The sequence below is a fragment of the Oncorhynchus mykiss genome, chromosome 9, assembly GCF_057628025.1.
Source record: "Oncorhynchus mykiss isolate SJ-2025 chromosome 9, ASM5762802v1, whole genome shotgun sequence".
Classification (NCBI taxonomy): Eukaryota; Metazoa; Chordata; class Actinopteri; order Salmoniformes; family Salmonidae; genus Oncorhynchus; species Oncorhynchus mykiss.
In genome coordinates, this window is record NC_143030.1 from 20,199,199 (window position 1) to 20,221,387 (window position 22,189).

The 22,189-nt window shown below is 41.3% G+C and overlaps 2 protein-coding genes across 3 annotated transcripts in view; both read left to right on the plus strand.

Annotated features, from left to right (window-relative positions):
- The window catches only part of LOC118966007 (uncharacterized), a 40,941-nt gene extending 19,844 nt beyond the window's left edge, over positions 1 to 21,097 (plus strand). For both annotated transcript variants that reach the window (XM_036987477.2, XM_090183714.1), the window contains 2 exons: positions 4,367 to 4,553; positions 19,089 to 21,097. In XM_036987477.2, the coding sequence (XP_036843372.2) occupies positions 4,465 to 4,553; positions 19,089 to 20,634 (1,635 nt within the window). In that variant the 5' untranslated portion in view covers positions 4,367 to 4,464 and the 3' untranslated portion in view covers positions 20,635 to 21,097. The remainder of the gene's footprint in view (positions 1 to 4,366; positions 4,554 to 19,088) is intronic.
- Positions 5,752 to 7,628, plus strand: LOC149980825 (uncharacterized). The gene is made up of 3 exons (XM_090185640.1): positions 5,752 to 5,896; positions 6,726 to 7,014; positions 7,109 to 7,628. Exons 1-3 carry the CDS (start codon positions 5,752 to 5,754, stop codon positions 7,626 to 7,628), a joined length of 954 nt encoding a protein of 317 aa, XP_090041766.1.
- Positions 21,098 to 22,189: the final 1,092 nt, after the last annotated feature.

Genomic DNA, 22,189 nt, shown 5'->3' on the forward strand with positions numbered 1-22,189 from the left:
ATTATTTATTTTACCTCACGTTAGTCTCATTCCAAATGTCATAAATTGTTGGTTATCTGCATGAACTCAGTCTTCACTATGAGTCATCCATACACCAATTGTCTTAAATCATTTATTTATTAACTTCTTGGTGACAGGGGGCAGTATTTTCACGCTCGGATGAAATGCATGCCCAAATTCAACTGCCTGCTACTCATCCCCAGAAGATAAGATATGCATATTATTAGTAGATTTGGATAGAAAAAAACTCAGAAGTTTCTAAAACTGTTTGAATCATGTCTGTGAGTATAACAGAACTTATTTAGCAGGTGAAACCCCGAGGACAAACAATTCAGATTTTTTTTTTTTTTAGGTCACTCTCTTTTCAATGGGATTTCATTGGGAATCCAGATTTTAAGGGACCTTCTTGCAGTTCCTACTGCTTCCACTGGATGTCACCAGTATTTAGAAATTGGTTGAGGTTTTTCCTTTGTGTAATGAAGAAGTAGCCCTGTTAAGAACGAGGGTCACTTCAAGTGTACTGTTAGAGGCGCGTGACCAGAAAGCTAGCTACAGTTTGTTTTCCTCCTGTATTGAACATAGATCGTACCGTCTTCAATTTTATCGATTATTTACTTAAAAAAATACCTAAAGTTGTATTACAAAAGTAGTTTGAAATGTTTTGGCAAAGTTTACAGGTAACTTTTGAGATATTTTGTAGTCACGTTGGGCAAGTTGGAAATTGTGTTTTTCTGGATCAAACGCGCCAAATAAATTGACATTTTGGATATATATCGACGGAATTAATTGAACAAAAGGACCATTTGTGATGTTTATGGGGCATACTGGAGTGCCAACAAAAGAAGCTCGTCAAAGGTAAGGCATAAATTATACTTTTATTTCTGCGTTTTATGTCAAGCCTGCAGGGTTGAAATATGCTTTTCTTTCTTTGTTTAGGGAGGTGCTTTAATTTGGTATCCTACATGTGTGATTTCATGAAAGTTCGATTTTTATAGTAATTAATTTGAATTTGGCTCTCTGCATTTTCACTGGCTTTTGGCCAGGTAGCGTCCCACATATCCCAGAGAGGTTTTAACTAACTAAACAATCACAGAAGTGCACACACAAACAAATAAAGTAAATATGGTTCAAATAAATGATAGGGGAATGTGCCCTAGTGGGCTAAACCGGCATGGTGGCTTGTTAGACAAAAGGGGAGTGGGGGTCAGTTGAGAAGTAACTACAGAGTTGCTAATTATAACAATTGAAATGCTAATCCTTTGCACATGAACGCTCACTCATTCGGGAACAATTGAAATCAATATATATATATTTATGCTCAATGTGTCGTCGTGATCTCTGTTGAAAAGTTAGTTGCTGTTGGAGAGTGTCCGTCCTCTCGCTCTCTCTCTGTCGTGGTTAGAACGGTTAGTTCAGAGTGACATTCATTCATGTCGTTATAGGATGGATGTTTTGGCGGTCTTCGTTCTCCGCATCCAATGATACCGAATTCCTAGCTGCAGACTAGTAATTCATATCAAAGACCTGTTCTTATTCTGTCGGTATCGATAGTCTAAGAGTTTAACCACGTGGTATGGTTAAAAGATTCAGCAATCGTCTCAAACCTTGGCCATCTCTTTATCGAGGTAAGCTGGTCTGCACCCTTTGTCCTCTCGTGATTGAGAGAAAACTTCTCAAAGTTGGGGTCCTCTGATTTAGTTAAACTCAAAAGGGAATTGGAGTTTCCTTCATTAAACATTCCAAAATCACATTACACAAGTTAACAAACCGTATCATCCTCACACATTCATCTTATCATCTTATCTCATCTTACAACAATTAGATGTGAACCTCAAATCTGAGGCTATTACATAAACAGCGTTATGGTAATGTGGCCGCACCGTCTCCCATGAGCTTCACCAAGATTACCAAACGGACCAGTTCGTAGCTGGATTCTTCACCAATTTTTTATACCTTCTCCGGATCATACAGTGGGGAGAACAAGTATTTAATACACTGTAGATTTTCCAGGTTTTCCTACATACAAAGCATGTAGAGATCTGTAATTTTTGCTAAACATTACAGACCTCTACATGCTTTGTAAATTTACATCACTGTAAATGTTGTTCGGACCTCAAGTTCTGTGAGGTGGAAGAAATTCCTTTGTTCTCTATGAAACTTCACTCTGTCTCTATACTGTGTGGCCATGAGGCAGGATATTCCCTAGGAATTTACAATCTCTCTGCTGTGGCAGCCTGGTTGTAGGAGGCAGAGAGAGGGGGATGGTGCTCGCTGTACCCAAAGAGGGCAACGTCATGACACAGTGCTTTCTCATAGAGGCCCATCCTCAGTAGAACACACACACAATAGTTAACAGAATACTATATTCTGTCGAATAAAACAACCATTATAATGTAATACAAGCATTATAACGTAATCTCGCAATTTCCCTGACAATACACAGGAGATAATGGGCACAAATAGGAGACACCTGGAGGGGGTCGAGACAAACACAAGACAGGTGAAACAGATCAGGGTGTGACGTCTTAATCTATTTGCCCAACGCAATACTTTTATCTCACGCATTGTTTATGTAAATAGCATGTTAAAAGGGTCCAGACAAGTTTTTTTGCAAACGTTATATAAAATGTTTTTGTGACTCGAGCAATACCTCTCTGTCCATTCTAGCATCTGAAGACCTGCATCACTTTACTGAGAGTGTTTATGCTTCTAAAATGACTTATGTGGGTGTTTTTGGAGCATTTGTTCATATTTTTTACATAGCCCCCGTACTTCACAACGAGTATGAGGAAATAAATCACTAGCTGGCCACTGTAAAACTTTTCCCTGTAAATGTACAGCATTATACTGGCACTACAGTGGCCAGTTTAATATTGTAATTTTTCTTTACAGCATAGAAGCTGTAATATGTTTTACAGTAAGGAAAATAGTATTGTAAAGCAAAATTAAAGTATTAAGCTGGCAACTCTGGTGAACTAATGGGAAAGTCAACAGGTTTAGCCAATACTGTAACATTATAGAACAATGTTTTTTAAATTAAACAAATGGTTAGCTAAGGAAACATGCAGTGATTCAACGTTGGCTAGAAATAATTATGCTTATAAACAAGGCAAAGTACCTACCCAGCAGCTGCGGAATATATTCTTCCACTGCACTGCCGCTTCAAAAATATATTTACTAAAATAATCTGAGCTTCATGTGTCTCTATAAGGACCGTGCGAGACCCAGATGCAGAAAATGGAGGCAGATGGTTTGAGTTTCTGATTTTTATTAGCATACAAGGGGCAGGCAATAGGCAGGTCGAGGACATGCAGAAGTTCATTAACCAGGTCAGAGTCTGAAAGGTCAGGCTCGAAGTCAGGGCAGGCAGAAAAGGTTGGAACCGGGAGGGCTAGAAAACAGAGACTAGGAAAAACACGTTGGTTGGCTTGACGAGACTAGATGAACTGGCAACAGACAAACAGAGAACACAGGTATAAATGCATTGGGGATAATGGGGAAGATGGGGCAACACCTGGAGGGGGGTGGAGACAAACACATAGACAGGTGAAACAGATCAGGGTGTGACAGTCTCACCTGACAGCATTAGGTTGGCACCTAAAACGGATCATTTGAATCTACAGCAGACATAAGGTATTACTGTAAAGAAAAACTGTATGTTAGAGTAGTTTTTACAAGAGGCTTTCGGATTATAGTTTATAACAGTATTTTTCAGCATTTTGCCCAAAATGCAGTGCAATCTACAGCATGAAGGCTGTAAAACACGTGTGACCGACCACCTTGATATTACAGTATGTAGAACATTTTGAAATTCTGTTTTTTAAATTGGATAAAAGCAGAGACACAGCTACAAAATGGTACAGTATATCATGCACTGCATTTTTGAGGAACAATGAGAAAGTAATTCTGTAACCTCAATTCTGAAGAAATGGCTGTTGAATGTTTTGGTACTACTACTGGAGAGATCTCATTTGTCTACACCCATTCAGCATTGTTCACACCCTCTTAAGTCAGCCCCACCCATCTCTTTAAGGATTCACATTTATAGAATAATTCATGCCATAAGAGGATACTGCTAGTCCACGGAATGGCTATATTTCAATCTCATTCTGGGTAATGAATGCTATGCCTAAAGTAACCATGTTTTGCAGTTTTATAGGTACAATCTGGGAATTAGACTCGCGTTTAGTAACCTGTGCTGCCATTTATTCTTCAAACTCCACAAAACACAGTCAACATACCGTAAAATGCTGGTGGAGGGTCATGTATAGTCACAGAAAGGCTCCTAGAGTGGCCATGACAACGTGACCTCTGACCTCTCGACCCCTGACCAGTGACAACTGACCTTTTCCCATCATCCTCTCAGTGCCTCTGAAGCCTACCCACCTCCAGAGTCTGGTGACAAAGTCTGCCGCCCACCCGCAGGTGCTGGGGCGTGTGGAGAGACCACTCCTCAGAGCCAACATGGGGGGAAGAGGAGAGGCGATGATGGTGAAGAGCCGGGAGAAACACTCCAAAGTCTTGGACCTCATCAACCACTTCGAGGGGAACAGGTAGACCAGGGGGAAAAAGTTCAGTACAGACTCAGAGTGGGTAGGGGAGAAAAACTGAGAAAATTATAAATTAGACCCTATCTGAGATACAGCGCTAACTCAAATATGTGTGCAATTATTGCCCTTGTGTGTGTTCTTGCTTTTGTGAATGTTTGAAAGAGTGTACTAGCTGCTGAGAGGGAGGGAGAGAGAGAGAGAGAGATATTTACTAAAATAAATACCTCATTCAGGCAGACATGAGTGTAACGTTAATAATTCTTGCATGCAAATGTTTATCTTTCCTAATAAATCCTACTATTTCGAAGATTAACTAAAAAGCAGAAGTCACTTTCAGCTTTTGATATTTCTTCAGAGAAATGCTTTAGAGTCTGGAGGAAAGGATTTTATTACACAAACTTTCTCATGTTTTGGTTCCTGTCTCAGATTATGTTAGAATGTGACCTCAATCAAAGGGTTTGGCTATGTGATTCAGTCTATTGTTTGGTCAGAGATTAATAACTTTCCACAAGGCCAAGGCTGAGCATTTCCTCTCTGCAGTTTTTCCCAAACTTTTTGTAGTCCCGTACCCCTTCAAACATTCAACCTCCAGCTGCGTACCCCCTCTAGCACCACGGTCAGCACACTCTCAAATTTAGTTTTTTGCCATCATTGTAATCCTGCCACACACACGCTATGCGATACATGAATTAAACATAAGAATGAGTGTGAGTTTTTGTCACAACCCGGCTCAGGGAAGTGACAAAGAGCTCTTATTGGACCAGGACACAAATAATAATAATATAATAAGCAATAATTCTGCTCTTTATTTAGCCATCTTACAGATAAACCTTGTTTGTAAAACATTGTGAATAACTCACCACGGGTTAATGAGAAGGGTGTTATCACGCCCTGACCATAGTTTGCTTTGTATGTTCTTAGGTTTAGTTTGGTCAGGGTGTGATCTGAGTGGGCATTCTATGTTGGATGTCTAGTTTGTCGGTTTCTGTGTTTGGCCTGATATGGTTCTCAATCAGAGGCAGGTGTTAGTCGTTGTCTCTGATTGGGAACCACATTTAGGTAGCCTGTTTTGTCATTGTGGGTTATGGGTGATTGTCTATGTTAGTTGCTTGTGTCAGCGCATTTGGTACATAGATTCACGGTAGTTGTTCATTTATTGTTTTGTTCAGTTTACTTCGTGTTTTCGTCATGCATTAAAATGATGCATTCACACCAAGCTGCGCTTTGGTCCATTTCTTACGATGATCGTAACAGAATCACCCATCACAACCGGACCAAGCGACGTGGTAACGGGCAGCAGCAGCAGCAGCGGCAGCATCACAAGACTCATGGACATGGGAGGACGAGTTGGACGGAAAAGGACCCTGGGCACAGCCAGGGGAATATCGCTGCCCCAAAGCAGAGCTGGAGGCAGCGAAGGCAGAGAGGCACTGGTATGAGGAGGCAGCATGGCGGTGCGGTTGGAAGCCCGAGAGTCAGCCCCAAAAATGTCTTGGGGGGGTGGGGGGAGCACACGGGGAGTGTGGCGAAGCCAGGTAGGAGACCTGCGCCAACTCCCCGTGCTTACCGGAGAGCGAGAGGGACCAGGCAGGCACCGTGTTATGCTGTGGAGCGCACGGTGTCCCCGGGCGGGTGCATAGCCCGGTGCGGTACATTCCAGCTCCTCGTATCGGCCGGGCTAGAGTGGGCATCGAGCCAGGTGCCATGAGGCTGGCTCTATGTATCTGGTCTCCAGTGCGTCTCCTTGGGCCGGCGTACATGGCACCAGCCTTACGCATGGTGTCCCAGGTTCGCCAGCACAGCCCAGTGCGGGCTATTCCACCTCGCCACACTGGCCTGGCTACCGGGAGCATGCAACCAGGTAAGGTTGGGCAGGCTCGGTGCTCAAGAGCTCCAGTGCACCTGCACGGTCCGGTCTATCCAGTGCCACCTCCACCACCAGCCCTCCGGTGGCAGCCCCCCGCACCAGGCTGTCTCTCCGTCTTCTGCCTACAGGTGCTTCCTCCTCTCCAGTGCTGCCAGAGCCTTCCTCCTGTCCTGACCCGCCAGAGTCTCCCGCCTGTCCAGCGCTGCCAGAGCCTTCCTCCTCTCCAGCGCTGCCAGAGTCTCCCGCCTGTCCAGAGCTGCTAGAGTCTCCCGCCTGTCCAGAGCTGCTAGAGTCTCCCGCCTGTCCAGAGCTGCTAGAGTCTCCCGCCTGTCCAGAGCTGCTAGAGTCTCCCGCCTGTCCAGAGCTGCTAGAGCCGCCAGTCTGTCCTGAGCCGTCAGTCAGCCAGGAGCTGCCAGAGCCGTCAGTCAGCCAGGAGCTGCCAGAGCCGTCAGTCAGCCAGGACCTGCCAGAGCCGTCAGTCAGCCAGGAGCTGCCAGAGCCGTCAGTCAGCCAGGACCTGCCAGAGCCGCCAGCCAGCCAGGAGCTGCCAGATCCGCCAGCCAGCCAGCAGCTGCCAGAGCCGCCAGCCAGCCAGGAGTTGCCAGAGCCGCCAGCCAGGAGCTGCCAGAGCCACCAGCCAGGAGCTGCCAGAGCCGCCAGCCAGCCAGGACCTGCCAGAGCCGTCAGTCAGCCAGGACCTGCCAGAGCCGCCAGTCAGCCAGGACCTGCCAGAGCCGCAAGCCAGCCAGGAGCTGCCAGAGCCGCCAGCCAGCCAGGAGCTGCCAGAGCCGCCAGCCAGCCAGGAGCTGCCAGAGCCGCCAGCCAGCCAGGAGCTGCCAGAGCCGCCAGCCAGCCAGGAGCTGCCAGAGCCGCCAGCCAGCCAGGAGCTGCCAGAGCCGCCAGCCAGCCAGGAGCTGCCAGAGCCGCCAGCCAGCCAGGAGCTGCCAGAGCCCCCAGACAGCCAGGAGCTGCCAGAGCCGTCAGCCAGTCCTGAGCTACCCCTCAGTCCGGAGCTGCCCCTCAGTCCGGAGCTGCCCCTAAGTCCAGTGGGGCCCTTTAGCAGGGTTGCCAGTCCTAGGTCGGCAGCGAGGGTCGCCGCTCAAAGGACGCTACTAAGGTGGACTAAAACTATGGTGGAGTGGCGTCAACGTCCAGCGCCAAAGCCGCCACCGCCACCGCGGACAGATGCCCACCCAGACCCTCCCCTATAGGTTCAGGTTCTGTCACGCCCTGACCATAGTTTGCTTTATATGTTTTTAGTTTTTGTTTGGTCAGGGTGTGATCTGAGTGGCCATTCTATGTTGGATGTCTGGTTTGTCTGTTTCTGTGTTTGGCCTGATATTGTTCTCAATCAGAGGCAGGTGTTAGTCGTTGTCTCTGATTGGGAACCATATTTAGGTAGGCTGCTTTGTCATTGTGGGTTGTGGGTGATTGTCTACGTTAGTTGCTTGTGTCAGCACATTTGGTACATAGCTTCACGGTCATTGTTCATTTATTGTTTTGTTCAGTTTACTTTGTGTTTTCGTCATTCATTAAAATGATGCATTCACACCACGCTGCGCTTTGGTCCGCTTCTTACGACAATCGTGACAGGTGTAATTGAAAGGATGTACATAACTTTGCAATATTGGGTTGTATTGGAGAGAGTATCAATCTTAAATTATTTCCCAAACGCCTCTATTTAGTTTTCATGCTAGTGAGGGCAGAGAATCCACTCTCACATAGGTAGGTGGTTGCAAAAGACATCAGTCTCTTAACAGCGCGATTTGCCAAGGCAGGATACTCTGAGCGCTGTCCTATCAAGAAATATGGCTGTGGCTTCCGATTAAATAACATTTTCACAGAACCGCTTGCTGCAATTTTGATGAGGCTCTCTTGTTCAGATATCTGTAGGCACGGCATGAAGGGGATAAGGAATCTAGTTGTTTGTGTCGTCGGTTTCGGGAAAGTACCTGCGTAACTGCGCACCCAGCTCACTCAGGTGCTTCGCTATATCACCTTTGACATTGTCCGTAAGCTTGAGTACATTTGCACACAAAAAAATCATATGATTGAAAGACCTGTGTGTTGTCCTCCACAATAGTATGGGGCTTGCCTGTCCTAGCCACTCAGTAGCTCACCATATAAGATGCTTCTAGCCCCTTCTTATTAATGGTATCCGTTGCTTTTATACATGTCTTACTACTCAAGTCGTCTTAGTTCTCGCAAAAAAAAAACTCCTGTGGCTAATTTTGTTTCATTTCTAAATGTTGTGCAAGAGTGAATGTTTCATTGAGTTGTGAGATAGTACTTTTGCACAAACTCAGCAAAAAAAGACAGGACCCTGTCTTTCAAAGATAATTCGTAAAAATCCAAATAACTTAACAGATCTTCATTGTAAAGGATTTAAACACTGTTTCCCATGCTTGTTCAATGAATCATAAACAATTAATGAACATGCAACTTTGGAACGGTTGTTAACTTCTTATGGTATAGGGGACGCTTGCGTCCCACTTGGGCAAAAGCCAGGAAAAATGCAGCGAAGCAAATAAAAAAATGATATAAAATAACTTTCATTAAATCACACATGTAAGATACTAAATTAAAGCTACACTCGTTGTGAATCCAGCCAACATGTCCGATTTTAAAAAGGCTTTTCGGCGAAAGCATAAGAAGCTATTATCTGATGATAGCACAACAGTAAACAAAGCCGGTAGCATATTTCAACCCTGCAGGCGCTACACAAAACGCAGAAATAAAATATAAAACATGCCTTACCTTTGACGAGCCTCTTTTGTTGGAACTACAATATGTCCCATAAACATCACAACTGGTCCTTTGTTCGATTAATTCCGTCCATATATATCCAAAATGTCCATTTATTTGGCGCGTTTGATCCAGAAAAAAACAGCTTCCAAAATGCGCAACGTCACTATAAAATATTTCAAAAGTTGCCTATAAACTTTTCCAAAATATTTCAAACTACTTTTGTAATACAACTTTAGGTATATTTAAATGTTAATATCAAATTGAACACGGGTCTATCTGTGTTCAATACAGGAACACAACAAACCAAGCTACTTTTCACGTCTTGCTCTCAACAGTGTTATGCAGTTCCTAGATGGCCTACTTCTTCATTGCACAAATTAATAACCTCAACCAAATTCCAAAGACTGGTGACATCCCAAAAAAATCTGAATGGTTAGTCCTCGGGGTTTTGCCTGCTACATAAGCTCTGTTATACTCACAGACATGATTCAAACCGTTTTAGAAACTTCAGAGTGTTTTCTATCCAAATCTACTAATACTATGCATATCTTATATTCTTGGCATCAGTAGCAGGAAGTTGAAATTGGGCATGCTAGTTATCCAAAAGTGAAAATGCTACCACCTATACCTTAAAAAGTTAAAATCTTTTTGGGATAGGGGGCAGCATTTCCACTTTTGGATGAATAGCGTGCCCAGAGTGAACTGCCTCCTACTCTGTCCCATATGCTAATATATGCATATTACTATTAGTATTGGATAAAAAACACTGAAGTTTCTAAAACTGTTTGAATGATGTCTGTGAATATAACAGAACTCACATGGCAGTCGAAAACCTGAGAAAAATCCATCCAGGAAGTGGGACATCTGAGGTTTGTAGTTTTTCAAAGCTTTGCTTACCGAGTATACATTGAGATATGGATGAGGTTGCACTTCCTAGGGCTTCCACCAGATGTCAACTGTCTTTTGAAAGTTGAATGAGGATTCTACTATAAAGGAGGGGCTCATGAGACCTGTTTAAAACAGTGGTCTGGCAGAGAGCCTCGGTCTCATGACGCGCGCTCCCGACAGAGTTACCTCGCGTACCAGTGCTTTTTCTGAAGACAGGAATTCTCTGGTTGGAACATTAACCTGTTAGATCTCTAGGGGCGCTATTTCATTTTTGGATAAAAAACGTTCCCGTTTTAAGCGCGATATTTTGTCACGAAAAGATGCTCGACTATGCATATTCTATATTCAGTTTTGGAAAGAAAACACTCTGAAGTTTCAGAATCTGCAAAGATTTTGTCTGTAAGTGCCCCAGAACTCATTCTACAGGCGAAACCAAGATGATGCATCAACCAGGAATTAGCAGAATTTCTGAAGCTCTGTTTTCCATTGTCTCCTTATATGGCTGTGATTGCGCAAGGAATGAGCCTACACTTTCTGTCGTTCGCCGAAGGTCTTAGCAGCATTGTGACGTATTTGTAGGCATATCATTGGAAGATTGACCATAAGAGACTACATTTTCCAAGTGTCCGCCTGGTGTCCTGCGTGGAATTCGGTGCGCAATTGCCAGCTGCTCGTACTTTTCCATTTGATATAGGGGAGAAACCATGTGTCCAAGAACGATGTATCAATGAAGAGATATGTGAAAAACACCTTGATGATTGATTCTAAACAACGTTTGCCATGTTTTCAGTCGATATTATGGAGTTAATTTGGAAAAAAGTTCGCGTTTTGAGGACTGAATTTTCAGATTTTTTTTGGTAGCCAAATGTGATGTATAAAACGGAGCTATTTCTAATACACAAAGAATCTTTTTGGAAGAACTGAGCATCTGCTATCTAACTGAGAGTATCCTCATTGAAAACATCAGAAGTTCTTAAGGTAAATGATTTTATTTGAAGGCTTTTATGTTTTTGTTGAAATGTTGCGTGCTGGATGCTAACGCTAATGCTAACGCTAAATGCTAACGCTAAATGCTAACGCTAGCTAGCTACTTTTACACAAATGATTGTTTTCCTATGGTTGAGAAGCATATTTTGAAAATCTGAGATGACAGTGTTGTTTACAGAAGGCTAAGCTTGAGAGATGGCATATTTATTTCATTTCATTTGCGATTTTCATGAATAGTTAACGTTGTGTTATGCTAATGAGCTTGCTGATAGATTTACACAATCCTGGATACAGGGGTTTTTTCATAGCTAAACGTGACGCAGAAAACGGAGCGATTTGTCCTAAACAAATAATCTTTCAGGAAAAACTGAACATTTGCTATCTGAGAGTCTCCTCATTGAAAACATCTGAAGTTCTTCAAAGGTAAATTATTTTATTTGAATGCTTTTCTGTTTTTTTGTGTAAATGTTGCCAGCTGAATGCTAATGCTAAATGCTACGTTAGCCATCAATACTGTTACACAAATGCTTGTTTTGCAATGGTTGAGAAGCATATTTTGAAAATCTGAGATGACAGTGTTGTTAACAAAAGGCTAAGCTTGAGAGCTAGCATATTTATTTCATTTCATTTGCGATTTTCATGAATAGTTAACGTTGCGTTATGGTAATGAGTTTGAGTCTGTATTCACGATACCAAGATGATGCGTCAACCAGGAAATGAGCAGAATTTCTGAAGCTCTGTTTTCCCTTGTCTCCTTATATGGCTGTGATTGCGCAAGGAATGAGCCTACACTTTCTGTCGTTCCCACAAGGCGTTAGCAGCATTGTGACGTATTTGTAGGCATATCATTGGAAGATTGAACATAAGAGACTACATTTTCCAAATGTCCGCCTGGTGTCCCTGCGTCGAAATTGGAGCGTAAAGCCAGGTGCAATTATTTTTCCATTTGAGAGCAAGGAGAAACCAGGCTTCCACGAAGGATATATCATTGAAGAGATATGTGGAAAAACACCTTGAGGATTGATTCTAAACCACGTTTGCCATGTTTCAGTCGATATTATGGAGTTAATTTGGAAAAAAGTTCACGTTTTGAGGGCTGAATTTTCGTTTTTTTTTTTTTTTGGTAGACAAATGTGATGTACAAAACGGAGCTATTTCTAATACACAAAGAATCTTTTTGGAAGAACTGAGCATCTGCTATCTAACTGAGAGTATCCTCATTGAAAACATCAGAAGTTCTTCAAAGGTAAATGATTTTATTTGAAGGCTTTTATGTTTTTTGTTAATGTTGCGTGCTGGATGCTAACGCTAAATGCTAACGCTAAATGCTAACGCTAAATGCTAACGCTAAATGCTAACGCTAAATGCTAACGCTAGCTAGCTACTTTTACACAAATTATTGTTTTCCTATGGTTGAGAAGCATATTTTGAAAATCTGAGATGACAGTGTTGTTTACAGAAGGCTAAGCTTGAGAGATGGCATATTTATTTCATTTCATTTGCGATTTTCATGAATAGTTAACGTTGTGTTATGCTAATGAGCTTGCTGATAGATTTACACAATCCTGGATACAGGGGTTTTTTCATAGCTAAACGTGACGCAGAAAACGGAGCGATTTGTCCTAAACAAATAATCTTTCAGGAAAAACTGAACATTTGCTATCTGAGTCTCCTCATTGAAAACATCTGAAGTTCTTCAAAGGTAAATGATTTTATTTGAATGCTTTTCTGTTTTTTTGTGTAAATGTTGCCAGCTGAATGCTAATGCTAAATGCTACGTTAGCCATCAATACTGTTACACAAATGCTTGTTTTGCAATGGTTGAGAAGCATATTTTGAAAATCTGAGATGACAGTGTTGTTAACAAAAGGCTAAGCTTGAGAGCTAGCATATTTATTTCATTTCATTTGCGATTTTCATGAATAGTTAACGTTGCGTTATGGTAATGAGCTTGAGTCTGTATTCACGATCCCGGATCCGGGATGGGGAGATCAGAAAGGTTAAGTTTGCTGAAAATAAATGCAGTTGACAGTGAGAGGACGTTTCTTTTTTTGCTGAGTTTATACAGTTGAAGTCGTAAGTTTACATACACTTAGGTTGGAGTCATTGAAACTCGTTTTTTAACCACTCCACAAATTTCTTGTTAACAAACTATAGTTTTTGACAAGTCGGTTATGACAAATACTTTGTGCATGATACAAGTAATTTTTCCCACAATTGTTTACAGACAAATTATTTCACTTATAATTCATTGTATCACAATTCCAGTGGGTCAGACATTTACATACACTAAGTTGACTGTGCCATTAAACAGCTTGGACAATTCCAGAAAATGATGTCATGGCGTTAGAAGCTTCTGATAGGCTAATTGACATAATTTGAGTCAATTTGAGGTGTACCTGTGGATGTATTTCAAGGCCTACCTTCAAACTCAGTGCCTCTTTGCTTGACATCATGTGAAAATCCAAAGAATTCAGGCAAGACCTCAGAAAAAAATGGTAGACTTCCACAAATCTGGTTCATCCTTGGGAGCAATGTCCAAATGCCTGAAGGTACCATGTTCATCTGTACAACCAATTGTACACAAGTATAAACACCATGGGACCAAGCAGCCGTCATACTACTCAGGAAGGAGACACGTTCTGTCTCCTAGAGATGAACGTACTTTAGTGCGAATAGAGCAAATCAATCCCAGATTAACAGCAAAGGACCTTGTGAAGATGCTGGAGGAAACAGGTACAAAAGTGTCTATATCCACAGTAAAACGAGTCCTATGTCGACATAACCTGAAAGGCCGCTCAGCAAAGAAGAAGCCACTGCTACAAAAAAGCCAGACTACGGTTTGCAACTGCACATGGGGACAAAGATCGTACTTTTTGGAGAAATGTCCTCTGGCCTGATGAAACAAAAATAGAACTGTTTAGCCATGATGACCATCGTTATGTTTGGAGGAAAAAGGGGAAGGCTTGCAAGCCGAAGATCACCATCCTAACCGTGAAGCACGGGGGTAGCACCATCATGTTGTGGGGGTGCTTTGCTGCAGGAGGGACTGGTGCACTTCACAAAATAGAAGGCATCATGAGACAGTATAATTATGTGGATATATTGAAGCAAAATCTCAAGACATGAGTCAGGAAGTTAATAAAGCTTGGTCTCAAATGGGTCTTCCAAATGGACAATGACCCCAAGCATACTTCCAAAGTTGTGGCAAAATGGCTCAAGGACAACAAAGTCAAGGTATTGGAGTGGCCATCACAAAGCCCTGACCTCAATCCCATAGAAAGTTTGTGGGCAGAACTGAAAAAGCGTGTGGAAGGAAGAAGGCCTACAAACCTGACTCAGTTACACCAGCTTTGTCAGGAAGAATGGACCACAATTCACCCAACTTATTGTGGGAAGCTTGTGGAAGGCTACCCGAAACTTTTGACCCAAGTGAAACAATTTTAAAGGCAATGCTACCAAATACTAATTGATTGTATGTAAACATCTGACCCACTGGGAATGTGATGAAAGAAATAAAAGCTGAAATAAATAATTCTCTCTACTATTATTCTGACATTTCACATTCTTAAAATAAAGTGGTGATCCTAACTGACCTAAGACAGGGAATTGTTACTCGGATTAAATATCAGGAATTGTGAAAAACTGAGTTTAAATATATTTGGCTAAGGTGATCTAAACTTCAAACTTCCAACTGTAAATATATATAATATATATATATATATATATATATATATATATATATATATATACATGCTTTGTAAGTAGGAAAACCTGCAAAATCGGCAGTATCAAATACTTGTTCAAATAAAGTACCCAACTGTCATTCTTGAGTAACAGCTCCTGAGTGATGCAGTGGTCTAAGACACTGCATCTCATTGCAGGAGGCATCACTGCAGTACCTGGTTTTAATCCAGGCTGCATCACATCCAGCTGTGATTGGGAGTCCCGTAGGGCGGGGTGCAATTGTCCCAGTGTCGTCTGGAGTAGACTGTCATTGGACATAATAATTTGTTCTTAACTGACTTGCCTAGTTAAATACTCATGTGGGAATAGGTGTGACAAAAATCAATCAATTGAAATAAATTAATCATGCTCTAATCTATAGATTTCACATGAAGGGTTGTGTTCCTGGGAGGGCAGAGGCCCACCCACTTGGGAGCCAGGCCCAGCCAATCAAAATATTGTTTTCCCCAGAAAAGGGCCTTATTACAGAAAGAAAAACTTAAATTTCATCAGCTGTCTGGGTGGCTGGTGCCGCAGGTGAAGAAGCCAGATGTTGAGGTCCTGGCCTGGCGTGGTTACACGTGGTCTGCAGTTGTGAGGCTGGATGGGCGTACTGCTATATTGTATAAAACGATGTTGGAGGCATCTTAAGGTAGAGAGAGAATTTAACATTCAATTCCCTGGCAACAACTCTGGCGGATATTCATGCATTCATCGTGCCAATTGCACACTCCCTCAAAACTTGAGACATCTGTGGCATTGTGTTGTGTGACAAAACTGCACATTTTAGAGTGGCCTTTTGTCTCCAGTACAAGGTGTACCTGTTTAATGATCATGCTGTTTAATCAGCTTCTTGATATACCACACCTGTCAGAAAGGCTCACTAACAGGGATGTAAACATATTTGTGCTCAACATTTTAGATAAATACACTTTTTGTACATATGGAACATTAATTTCAGCTCAAGAAACATGGGACCAACACTTTACATGTTGCGTTTGTATTGACGATCAGTATGTACATTGGGACAAAAAAGTATTTAGTCAGCCACCAATTGTGCAAGTTCTCCCACTTAAAAAGATGAGAGGCCTGTAATTTTCATCATAGGTACACTTCAACTATGACAGACAAAATGAGAAAAAAATTCCAGAAAATCATATTGTAGGATTTTTAATGAATTTATTTGCAAATTATGGTGGAAAATAAGTATTTGGTCAATAACAAGTTTATCTCAATACTTTGTTATAGACCCTTTGTTGGCAATGACACAGGTCAAACGTTTTCTGTAAGGCTTCACAAGGTTTTCACACACTGTTGCTGGTATTTTGGCCCATTCCTCCATGCAGATCTCCTCTAGAGCAGTGATGTTTTGGGGCTGTTGCTGGGCAACACGGACTATCAACTCCATCCAAAGATTTTCTATGGGGTTGAGATCTGGAGACTGGCTAGGCCACTCCAGGACCTTGAAATGCTTCTTACGAAGCCACTCCTTTGTTGCCTGGGCGGTGTGTTTAGGATCATTGTCATGCTGAAAGACCCAGCCACGTTTCATCTTCAATGCCCCATGTTGCAAGGATCTTGAGATGTTCTGGATCAACATGTACGACAACATGTTCCAGTTCCCACCAATATCCAGCAACTTCGCACAGCCATTGAAGAGGAGTGGGACAACATTCCACAGGCCACAATCAACAGCCTGATCAACTCTATGTGAAGGAGATGTGTCACGCTGCATAAGGCAAATGGTGGTCACACCAAATACTGACTGGTTTTCTGATCTACGTCCCATTTTTTAAAGGTATCTGTGACCAACAGATGCATATCTGTATTCCCAGCTACGTTAAATCCATAGTGCCTAATGCATTTATTTCAATTGACTGATTTCCTTATATGAACTGTAACTGTGTTTAGAAGAGAAGTGTAACTGTGTTTAGAACTGTAACTGTGTTTAGAAGAGAAGTGTAACTGTGTTTAGAACTGTAACTGTGTTTAGAAGAGAAGTGTAACTGTGTTTAGAACTGTAACTGTGTTTAGAAGAGAAGTGTAACTGTGTTTAGAACTGTAACTGTGTTTAGAAGAGAAGTGTAACTGTGTTTAGAACTGTAACTGTGTTTAGAAGAGAAGTGTAACTGTGTTTAGAACTGTAACTGTGTTTAGAAGAGAAGTGTAACTGTGTTTAGAACTGTAACTGTGTTTAGAAGAGAAGTGCAGCCCAAACTTTGTAAATTAAGATTACAAATCCATTTAATGAGGAGTTTCTCATAGGAGTCCCTTTAGCAGACCAACACATAGGCTGCTGGTCCTGCTACATAAATAACTGTTGTTAGCATAGGGTATATTACATAGACGTGTAATCTACACTTACATGTACAATGTTTTATTTGATTTACTATAATCATCCACTTCGTCACATACTGTATGCAATATTTGAATTGAGCATCCGGGACCAGCAGTGTACAGTGTTTTCCTAACAAAAAGCTTGACACGACCTCCAACAAAAGAACAATGTGCACTGTTGTACAAGAGTCAACCGCTTCAGTAGTGTGTGCCAACAGGAAGCTATGATAATAACAGTACATAAACGCTAAGACAAGTCCTTAAGTCTCTTTAGCTTTTTTTCTATGATGTACTATAAACTAAAATGCTGTATAGACCTCCTTTGTCTTTTTTTCCCCATAAAAGCACATGTGTGAAATAGATAAGCAAAAACTTGGTATAGTGTCATATATGGGAAAAAAACTTGCCTTATGAATTTTGTCTAACGTTAGTAGCTAGAAGCCTTATCAATAACGTATCATGCAATATAGACACTCTACACGGACAAAAAGTAAACCTTGAATTTTGAGCTTTAAAATATCCCTCTGGTGGCCCAGTTGACCTATTTTAAGAAATACCATTGGAATTTGTTTCAGAATAGAATCACTGCCACCTGCTCAGGTTAGCATTGGGCTAAATGTTTAAGGTTATGTAATGGGGACAGCAAACATGTAGTGTTTGATCACATGCAAATACATCAACAACTTCGATTGGCTGATGCACATTTTAAGATGGATAAAATCTCCCAAGAATGGTCACATTTGACGCATAGATGGAAGACCGACGTAAATTTGTGCCATAAATAACAACAGAGGGATAACAATACTTCAATCAGTATACCCCAACCTTCGCATTAAGCTTCCTCTTAATTACAGCCGTATGTTTAATAACTAAGGATATCTGGTGTTTGCTTATATCAAACCTTCCATTAAATCTCTTTAAAGTTAACATTCATTCATTATCATGGAGGATGTCACGTTCTGACCTTAGTTCCTTTGTTATGTCTTTGTTTTAGTTTGGTCAGGGCGTGAGTTGGGGTGAGTTGTCTATGTTCTTTTTTTTCTATGTTGTGTTTTTGTGTTTGGCCTGGTATGGTTCTCAATCAGAGGCAGGTGTCGTTCGTTGTCTCTGATTGAGAATCATACTTAGGTAGCCTTTTCCCACCTGTGTTTCGTGGGTGATTATTTTTCCGTTTCAGTGTTTGCACCATTCGGGACTGTTTCGGTTTTCATTTTGATTATTTTTATTCTTTTGTATTCATTCTCATTAACATACATTATGGATACGTACCACCCTAAATTTTGGTCCTCCGATCCTTCCTACTCCTCCTCAGAAGAGGAGGAGGAAAGCCGTTAGAGGACTGATATAGCAGAGAGAGTTGGTTGACTAATCAAACCATCAACCAAATAAGTCAGGTTGAATGCCATTAAATCTCTGTCTCAAAGATTTATGCATTTTCCACTGCAGAATAAAAAATTGCTACAGTCGTAACAGAACGCAGTCTGTGCAAATCAAGACTCCAAGGAAAAGAGCTAGGGAAGAAGCAAAAATCTAAATAGATTTCAATCTAATGTTTTATTTAATTAGATTAAATAGAATGACAGATTTAGGATACTTTATCTTATGCTACAGCCTCAAAATGAAAGATGTTGAATCACCCCCTACACCACCCTTAAGATCTGAGTAAAAGGAAAATAAGTGACGGCCCAGACAGACAGAGTGGACCTGGCTTAGGGCAAAGAATTTGACCACAATGCCCATTAAAATAAAGGACATTGTTCATGATAAACATGAAGTAGTTGATCCATGCCATAAGGAAAACAAAATTCATGGGAAACATTATCGGAAGGCTAAGCCCCAACTAAGGCATTTGTGTCCCTATGGTTGTGGACATTCATATCATTCATATTGTAAAGTAAGATGATATTAATTGTTACAGTACAATTTAATGTACAATTAAATGCATAGGGGTTAAGAGTATAACACATGTTCATTTGACATTTTAGGGACACATCAAAAATACAAGACACCATTGCAAAAAGTAGCCTTATCGATAAAGGAACTCCTGCAAGGTATCAGCTGGAAACAAAGAAACAGAATCTAGATGATGAAGGCCTGCTCAGAAGATGGACCTTTGGAGAGAGAGATCACAGTAAGCTCAACAAAACCATTCTGATAGTGGGAGAGACAGGAACAGGGAAGTCAACTCTGGTCAATGCCATGGTCAATTACGTCCTGGGTGTAGAGTGGGAGGACAAAGTCTGGTTTGAGATTGTTGAAGAGGAAAAAAGACTTCAGACTGAAGCTCAAACTACAGCAGTCACTGTTTATGAGGTGTTTGGGTTTGAAGGCCAGAGAGTCCCCTTCTCTCTCACCATCATTGACACTCCTGGGTATGGAAACACTAGAGGGATTAAAGAAGACCAACTGATCGCTAAAAAGTTGTTTGAGTTGTTTAGATCTGTAGATGGAATTGATCAACTTGATGCTGTGGGTTTAGTGATGAAGGCAGCTATGAATAGACTCAATGACAGACAGAAGTACATCTTCAATGCAGTTTTGTCTTTATTCGGCAAAGACATGGAGAAAAACATTGTAGCCCTTATCACACACTCAGATGGGAGGCCCCCAAAGAATGCCCTTGATGCTATTATAAGAGCAAACGTTCCCTGTGCTAAAAATGACAGGAATCGACCTGTTCATTTTGCGTTCAACAACTGTCAATGTGATGTATTTGATAAGGAATATGAGGATTATGAGGAATTTGTGTCTAATCAGAAGACAGTCTGGGACAAGGGAGCAAAGTCCATGGACAAGTTTTTCGAATATAAAATGGAACCAAAAAGCGTGAAGATGACTGAAGGAGTTCTGAGAGAGCGAGAACAACTGGAGGCGTGTGTCAGCAACCTACGCGAGCGGATCCACATGGATGATCTGAAGCAGGATGAAATCAAGCAGACTCAAAAAGAACTTTGTAAACACAAGAAAGACGTGGAGGAAAACAAGGACTTTACATATACTGTTGAAGAGCCGTACAAAGAGAAGTTACCTACAGAAGGGGGGAAGGCAACCACCTGCACAGTGTGTGAAGAGAACTGTCACTATCCAGGCTGCAGGTGTATCAAAGTTCTCTCATGGTGCAGTGCAATGAAGAACTACCACTGCACTGTGTGTACTGGCAAATGTCATTACACCAAGCATGTCAAAGGAAATGAAAAATATGTTCTCAAGACACGGGTGGTTCTCAGGACGCATGGGAAATTGAAAAAGAAGTATGATATTAATGAGAAGGCGGCTGGGGAGAAAGAGACACTGATCAGCAAACTTCAGACAGAGTTGGAGCAGTTCACACTCCAGAAGTTCAGACTGGTGGAGGAATCCTACCTGTGCCTCGTCATACTGGAAGAGATCGCTTTGAAGTCCCTCCCACTGTCCACTGCTCAGCATCTTGGCTTCCTGATTGACAAGATGACAGAGACAGGAAACACAGAGAAGGTTCAGAAACTGAAGGAGATGAAGAAAAGAGCTGAGGAGGAACTCAATGGAGCTTGACATTACTTTTAAGCTGGTGTGGGTAAAGGTTGGAAATATTTCTGGGGAAAGTAGTACTGAAACATATTCTGCAGCAAAAACAATGATGTGGGAAAACACTATGAACACATTGGATAGAGATGAAAAGAAAAGCGTTGTTCTTCTTCGTGCTTTTTCTCTCCAAGAAATACTGTACACTTTATGTTATCCAGATTATATGCCATATAAGACTTTATATAAGGAGGACTACATTTTAGTCCAGGTGAAATTAGATTTTTGTTTGTCACTGGAATTGCATTTTATCTGAACGTATCATTGATCATCTTAATTGAAAGTTAAGGGAATTTAACAATCAAAAATCTTTTATGATACGTTTGTTTTGAAGTGTTTCGCACATACTGATGAAAGTGGACACTGAACTATTTGTGTATGTTGTCTAGATGTTTCCAATAAGAAATATATTCAATAAATCTTTACAATGGCATTATATAAGTTCTGACTCTTTTATATTGTCCCTCTAAGTTTTTAACTGCCATAATTTGACCCCATTTTTCTAGTGACTCACCAAACCAGGCTTATATGACGTTGATTGATTACATCAACACTGAAAACAACACTAACAGACAGTAGTTGGAGATAAGATATTGTGTTGACGGACACGGCACCTAGTGGAATGTATTGGAGGTACACTATACTAGACAAAATCACACTCTTGTAATGTTGAAAACTGATGACGTTAAGATGTTTCTGGAGCTCAACAACGTTGTCTCTGACAGGGATAGACGGGTTATGTATCTCCTATTATGCAATACACTGTGTGTCTGGTTTGTTGACATTACTCCCAAATGCTTCACACTTCTGTAGTTCCTCCACACAACCAACTGGATGTGACAGAAGTTACTGAAATGGATAGATCACTTTTATAGTTATGTTTGTAATTGTAAACTCAGTCTAGCCCTGAATGTTGATTGGCTGAAAGCCGTGGAATATCAGACCGTATACCACGGGTATGACAAAACATTTATTTTGTACTGTTCTAATTACGTTGGTAACCAGTTTGTAATAGCAATAAAGTACCCCTGGGGTTTGTGGCATATGGCCAATATACCATGGCTTAAGGCTGTATCTGTTACATTGTGCGTACAGACCTTAGCCATGGTTTATTGGCCATATACCACAACCCATCGTGCCTTATTATTTTAATATGCCTTGTCATCTTATTAATAATTAGACATACAGCATGTATTAGAAAAATGATTACAGAAAAATAGGTATATACTCAGATGATTGGTTGGTTGGTTGGTTGGTTGGTGGGTCGGTGGGTTGGTGGATTGGTTGGTTGGTTGGTTCATTGTTAATTGTGAATTGATTGATTGTGTGCTTTGATAGTTTTACCTGTATTTTGTATTGCTATTGCATGGTCTGAGTCAGGGTTGGTGTCAATTCTAATTGAAAACAGTCAATTCAGGAATTTAACTGAAATTCAAATGGCATTTTTCCCAATATCTTCTCAATAAGCTGAAAAGGATTATCAAAACTTTTACTATTTTAGGATGTTAACTTCATATAATTTCCT